The sequence below is a fragment of the Octopus bimaculoides genome, chromosome 18 (assembly GCF_001194135.2).
Source record: "Octopus bimaculoides isolate UCB-OBI-ISO-001 chromosome 18, ASM119413v2, whole genome shotgun sequence".
NCBI lineage: Eukaryota > Metazoa > Mollusca > Cephalopoda > Octopoda > Octopodidae > Octopus > Octopus bimaculoides.
This window is the reverse complement of record NC_068998.1, coordinates 30,015,333-30,022,844: the sequence shown is the minus strand read 5'-3', so window position 1 is coordinate 30,022,844 and position 7,512 is coordinate 30,015,333. Positions and strand designations below refer to the sequence as shown.

Genomic DNA, 7,512 nt, shown 5'->3' with positions numbered 1-7,512 from the left:
TTTACTAAAAGGAAGAATTACCCAGACATTTTTATTAGGTTCTGGTTTAGAATGTTTTCCAGTATTGTTTATAAATAGTCTTAGTTTATTATTATCTTTGAGACAAGGTTTTATTTGACGGTTATTTCCCCTATTTCGTGAAAAAATGTTAAGCTTGTTGTTATCGTTAAGGAATTTATGATTGAGGTTATCTTCGTATTTATTGTTATTATTTAAATTAAAAACTGTATCATTATTACTATTGCTATTAATATTATTATTATTATTATTACTCAGATCGGTTTCATAAGTAGAATCTATATAATTAACCTTTTCTCTGTAACCTGCTTTTAATAAAGCTAAATTGTAAAATTCAGCCTCCTTATTGAAGATGCATTCATTCATAGATAGATTGGTTAGTCGAAGTGAAATATTTTTGACCAAATTTCTCGTTACAGAATTTGGATGATTGCTGGATTTACTGATATATTTTAGGTTAGTGGAGGGTTTGTGATGTGGGAAAAATGTTTTAGTATGTAGATCTAAAGTGACGTCCAAGAAGTTAGCTATAGATGTTTCATCTTCAAATACTATACCAAAGCCCATTCTACTAAAAAACCTAGTTAATCTATTTTTAACTTTTTGTATTTTTTGATTTGTGGTGTTCTCTAAGTATAATAGACAATCGTCTCTGTATAGACCACCCTTCACATTTGGGAATTGGTCTTCTAATTCGTATAGAATGTATGTGCATAAGAGAAGGTTACAATTTTAACATAACAGATCCCTATGGATCACATAAGTTGTAATCCTTTGAAACATATGTAAGAATAAAGTATGCAATTATAACATGCGTTTTCTCCATTCCTTAAATTTTTAAATATATATATATATATATATATATATATGTATGTATGTATGTATATATACGTGTATGTAGCGATATATATATATATATGTATACATATATATATGTATGACATACCCATCCCACCAAAGAAGATCTACATGGAGCAGCTCATCCATAAAACGTGTTCTTTCATAAATAGAATTCGTTGGAGAGCACACTTTTGGGATAATAAAGAAAAACAAAAGGACACATCAGGAGACGGACCGAAATACACAAGAATTTTTAGATCTAGAAAAAACCCACCTTACAACCATAGACTAGACAAGTTTGAAGAAGATATTTGGTCCGTTGTAAAAAACATCAAATTCAATAGGTCACAGAAAATGAACACACACATGAAATACATAGAAGGAATCATCAGAGAAATAAAAAATACCAACAAAGTTCTGGTGAAATCAGATAAAACAGGGAACATATACAAATTGACTAAGCAGAACTACAACAACCTACTGGAAAAGGAAATAGAGAAGAATTCCAAAATAGTAAACAGTAAGATACTCAAGGAAGCTAACATACAAACTAAGGAAATAATGGAGGAGTATAACTTGACGGATAGGACAGAACTGCTGGTACCAAGAGAACCAAGATTCATCCTGAAGGACCATAAAGTAAATTTCTGGACACAGCCATCACTAAGACTCATATGCCCAACAAAATCAGACATTGGAGTATTAAGCAAGAACATTATTAATAAGTATTTACCTACAATAACCAATGAGCTGAAGTTAGAATTATGGTCTAGTACAGACCAAGTGATAAATTGGTTTAACTCAATCGAGCACAAAGAAGACACTAAGTTCATCCAATTCGATATAGGAAACTTTTATAGATCAATTAACCCAATAGTACTAAATAAGGCAATGTGGTTCTTCCATAAGAAGGCAGGCCTCACTAGAGAAGAATTCAAAGTAATAACAGCAGCGAGGAAATCATTCATTAACTTTAAAGATAGGATATGGATCAGGAAAGATACACCAGAGGCCTTTGATGTCCCCATGGGAAGCTCTGACTCAGCCCAAATAGCTGATATGGTGGGATCATTTATCCTTTACGAATTGAATGATCAATTCCCTAGGGTTAGGGGGGGGGTCTATATAGGGATGACTGCCTTTTGTATGTTAGGAATTGCTCCAGCCAGGAATTGCAGAGAATTAAGGGTAGGCTGGCTAGATTTTTCAGTAGAATGGGGATGAGTATAGTTTACGAAGATGATATTTCAGTGGCAAACTTCTTAGATGTAACGTTAGATATTAAGAATGAGACATATAGACCATACCACAAACCCCTAACGAACCTAAAGTATATAAATAAATCAAGTAACCATCCTAGGGCTATCATCGAGAACTTAGTTAAAAATATGACTACTAAGGACGTTAATAATCTGATCAAGGCCCACTCAGATCCATTAACGAATGAAGATCTGACAGAGATGACGAAGTCAGCAAGTGAGGAAGAAGAAGAAGATCTAGGAGAAGAAGAAGTCGGCCTATCACTAGAATGCCTCTCAACTCTAGCAAAAACAACAAAAGAATTTCAGAGAATGGAGGAAGATTGGGATCCCCAGATGATTCATGCAATGCAGTTCAGAAATGCAACCGATGGAGCCATGTGAGTTTATAAAAACCTCCTTCAGAAGAAAAGGCAGCACCAGCAATTGCCCATCACTATGTTCCTCAACCACAAAAATAGAGAAGACACAGGTACTCCCAAGAGTGTGGGGAGAGTTTATAAAAGCTTAGATGTATAAAAATAATAAAAAAATATACAGTACACTACTGTTTCTACTTCATGGATATTCACCTGTTGCAGGGAATTTTGGAATGCAACACCTGCAATAGTTGAGGGATTAATGTAGTGGCTGCAGTATGAATGGGTTAGTAAAAGTTCAAGGAACTATTACTTCTTGTTGATAACAAAAGTCTTTCCCTCATCATAAAGGGTAGATTGTACAACACTTCTGTTAGAACTGTGATGCTGTATGATGCTGCTGGCTGCCCTATCCACTATAATTAACTTCATTCTGACCTTTTGCTCTTCACTCAGCCCACATAAGAGGTTGCATTAGAACATTCTCATCCCTCTATATAATACACTCTAGCTTAACTCTGCTGTACCACCAGCCAGTATGCTATTTCCAGTGGGACATTTCTATTACCACCAAACACCTACATTGCTTTTATCTCATCATGCACTCTTACATTTATCCACCTTTGCTGCTGCCAATCACTCTTCACTCAAAAATATCCCTGCTTTTTCACAACCATACCCTTGCTCTTTTCACTTTTTCCAGTCATTCTGGTTCTTTAGATGTCTTTGCTCTTCCTCTCTTTCCTATTCTTTCTCCTCCCTGGTCACTTAAGTATACACCTCCAAGGTGTATACTAACACTCCTACCTCCATTTCTTAAGTACCCATTTCTGACGTTTTTGATGTCACTGTCATAACTTTTCCAATCCCATGCAGCATAGAAAGATGATGTAAAATGTTGATAATGACTGATGATATAACAAGAATGGAGTTGGTATCACATTTATTTGACACTTTACAGTTGTTTCAACAACATATGGGTGGCAAAAGTTGGTAAAGATGGAGGGAAGCAATGATTAAGTCATGTTAATTATAGTCCTCTATTCATAACCCTCATGAACAAATAAATATGACTTGGGAGGTGTCTAAGTAACTGGCACTCTGTTGGTTACAACAAGGACTCCAGTTGATCCAATCGACGGTATAGTCTGCTTATTAAATTAACATGCAAGTGGCTGAGCACTCCACGTACACGTGTACCCTTAACATAGTTCTCAGGGAGATGCAGTGTAACACAGAGTGTGACAAGGCTGGCCCTTTGAAATACAGGTACAACTCATACTTACCAGCTGAGTGGACTGGAGCAACATCTTGCTTAAGGACACAACGCGCCATCAGGAATTTAACTCACAACACCATCATGAACTGAATACCCTAACCACTAAGCCATGCACCTTCACCCACAGGAAGAAAGGGTTTCTGTTGGAAGTGCAAAAAAAGGTAGTTTTAGTTATGTATACTGTCTTGTTTTGCACTACTCTTTCTTTCTGTAATTAATTAAACACCTCCCAACCAAATCCTCCATATATCTATATATAGGTGAATTCATCCAATTGTACTTATATTTATTTGTTCACCAGGGTTATGACTAGAGGACTATGGGTCTTTCATAATATAATCAATATTGTACAATCAATATGACAGTCAATGCTCCCTTTCATGTCTACCAACTTATTATTATGTGATTCTCACCCATATGTTGTTGAAACAGTTGTAAACCATAAAATAAATGTGATAACTACTATATTTTTCACTTGTTATTTTACACTCTGAAACTGAAGGTAGGTATTACCTACATTTCAATAATCAATATTTAATCATCAATTACAAATCAATTTATCAAATGGAAGATATTGAAATATCTGAAATATCAGTAACTTATTTTCTGTTCATTTCAACTATACGTGGACCTTGATAATATGTAAAAGCTTGAGTTCATATTAACGATCAGATCAGATTGAGCCTGGTACAGCCTCTGACTCACCAGTCCTCAGTCAAACCGTCCAACTCATGCCAGCAAGGAAAGCAGATGTTAAACGATGATGATGATGATATGTATGTGTGTGTACATACTATATCATCAGACCTTGTTATAGTAAAAGGTTGCCTTATTAAAGATCCCCTTACCGAAGGATAGCAACTTTCATGAAGTTTTTAAATAAACCAAGTCAAAATTTTTTTCTTTCAATACTCCAATAACATACCGTGTATGTGTGTTTGCACATACATAAGTATGGTCTTCAGGTTTATTCCCAATCCTTCCAATATGTTAGGGTGTCTTCAAAGGACATGAATGGTTCAAAATGCTAGGACTCCTTTATTACAGCATGCTAACATATTTTATGCATTTATGAATTTTAAGAGCAGTGTTGTTTTTGGTGGTGCTATATGAATTATGGAGTGGTTGAAGCCAAGCATTGAGCAAACCTTGCAATTATGGAATTTCAAATATATTGCATTTAAATGTATACTATTCAATGATGATAAGGTGTGATTTGAAGGTTTAGCAGCTGATTCTAGCCAGTACTTCCTGCTCACCTCACCTGCATTCAAATTTGAAACTGTCATTTGATGAAACCTCTAAAATAATTAAGAACAAAAACAAACGTCGTTTAAAACAATACAGATGCATACTTATGAAATTATGAGATGGTAATCTTTGGTTTGCTTTCATTATCACTCCCACACATTTATGCACCTAAAACCAAAGATTGCCTGCAATATTAATGATTCATTATTTTTCTCAGCACATATGCATCCCACATAGGTTCTTCATCATTTGCTCTAGTTCTCTGCTCCTGGGGTAGAAGCTCCTTCTTTAGCTCATGAAGCCAACCACTGTCAGCCAAAGTCAACTCTGCTTATATCTATGATCAACGGTATTCTAGCTGTGATCATCTGTCGTCAGAGGTATCCAAGATTGCTTATGTAATGTAGCCCCCTTTTTTATGATGGCTGAGTATGATCATAAGAATTAGAGGCTATTTACAGTAGGTTGATAGGAGGCATATGCCTCCTGACTTTGTTTTCTCATAACTCTGATAAAATGGAGACAAGGTTTCAGATGGGTTAGATTACGATTATATCGGAATTTGTTATGAAAAGTATTTTCGAAGTTGGGTAGAAAGGGAGTTTCAGGTAATTCACACGCCTCGACTGTTTCCTTACTACTTTCTGAAAAATGGGTATTTTTAAATAAAATTTTCTACAAATACTTTTTAGATGGTGTAGAATAGGATTATATTGGAAACTAATGTGTAAAATAATATGTGGGTGTGTGCGGACATTGTGCGCACCTTGACTTTGATTCTTCGTACGTTTTGATGATGTAGATTACAATTATACCAAGGAAAAAAAATTACATCCGTAGCGAGATGTGTGAATTATCTGAAACTTCCTGCCTGCCTTCAAAAAAATTTGCAGATTCTAATACAATTGTAATTTACACCATCTCAAAGGTATTAGTAAAAAATTTATTAAAATATACTCATTTTTATGAAAGTTTCAAGGAAACAAAGTTGAACGTGTGAATTATCCGAAACTCACCAACCTCCATAAAAATGTTCATAACAAATTCCGATATAATCTATTCTACGTCATCTGAAAAGCATTTGTAGGAAATTTTATGAAAAAAATAATTGCCCATTTCTCTAAAAGTTACGAAGAAACTAAGTCGGTGGTGGGGCACACTTCTATGCCGTCGATAGATTGCAAAGTGGTTCCATAACGATAATAAAGAGTGAAGTTGGAAGAGTAACAAAGGAAACAAAAGTATAATAGAAAGCAAACGGTGATGAACATGCTATTTACCGATTCTTTAGGCGATCTCTGTGGCGTCTTTCCGAATAGTCCCATTTTGAAGATTGTGTTTATTATATCCACCTTCTCACTGAACACTGTCCACGGCCCCCATGCAAACTTCCGTGTCCGCATGCGCAGAGAACGCAAGAAAGTGACCAACTTTGGCTCTTATTATTGTTAGATTGTCGAAGAAGCATGTGTAGTTGTTTTGATCGTAGTTACAAATAGACATCTAATCAACTGTATTTCAGCTATATCCCACTTATTTTACTTAGACAACTAGGCATATAGTATGTGTTCTTTAGATAATGTATCCAGAACTACATTATCTATTTTTAAGTTAGTAGCATATAATTTCAATAATATATGACTATTTCTTGCACATTTTCGTTCCCCTGTTGCGTAATGGTTGTTGAGTTCCATATCAAGTCTGATCGAAAAAAACCATTCTATCTTTATGTATTAACATGTCTAACGAGTTCTTTGGCTTTCCTATAGAAGAGAGTCGCAAATTGTCTAGTGCGCCACAAACCGTAGATTTTTGGACATATATGTTTTTAGCATCGCAGACTACATCTCCCCCGATCCCTCCTACCATTTCCGTAAATTTTCAGCTTTGACTTTTCTTAAAAGGAATTTTTAGATTTGTGTTTTAAACATCGAAGATCATGGTTTTCTTTTCATTCTCTTTACATTAAAAACAATTTTTGTGGTTCAAAATTTCAAAACAGTTCTCGAATTGAAAAATTCGGTACATCTGCTCACTATTGAATATACTGGATAATCGATTAAGTAAACAAGATGGAATTGGTATAACTTTGTGTTGTACGACGATCGTTTCGACCCATCCTGCGATTGTCCTTTATTAGTGGGATGTTGTGCATCATACTATGTTGCATCGGTACATTCATACATTAAGTGGTGTCTCGCTAAAGATCTTGAGTTTGGGCAGTCCTGTTTTTTGCCCGCTGGATTTTCTCCGTTCCGACGGGGATTTTTTTAAATTTAATTAATTTATTTTTTTACCCTGGCCTTCGAAATGATGGAGGGGAAACTTTTATGAAAAAGAAATTTGGAAAATTTATGATTTTTTTTTCTTTTCACTCTCCCTCTCTTCTATACCACCCTCCAGACCGATTTTGGCTATTTTTTTCGCAATACGCACTTTAAAATGATGGGAGAAGCCTTTCCAGCGAAAAAAAAAAGAAAAAAAATTTTGGTAATTAAAATTTTTA

General features: G+C 35.0%; 1 protein-coding gene across 2 annotated transcripts in view; it reads right to left on the bottom strand.

Moving 5' to 3' along the window:
- The window catches only part of LOC106882507 (charged multivesicular body protein 3), a 69,220-nt gene extending 62,698 nt beyond the window's left edge, over positions 1-6,522 (bottom strand). Inside the window, exon 1 of one of the 2 annotated variants that reach the window (XM_052974467.1) lies at positions 6,287-6,522. In XM_052974467.1, coding sequence (XP_052830427.1) covers positions 6,287-6,409 — 123 coding nt within the window. In that variant the 5' untranslated portion in view covers positions 6,410-6,522. The remainder of the gene's footprint in view (positions 1-6,286) is intronic. The other variant, XM_052974468.1, reaches the window with a different exon arrangement.
- Between the last annotated feature and the right edge of the window lie 990 nt (positions 6,523-7,512).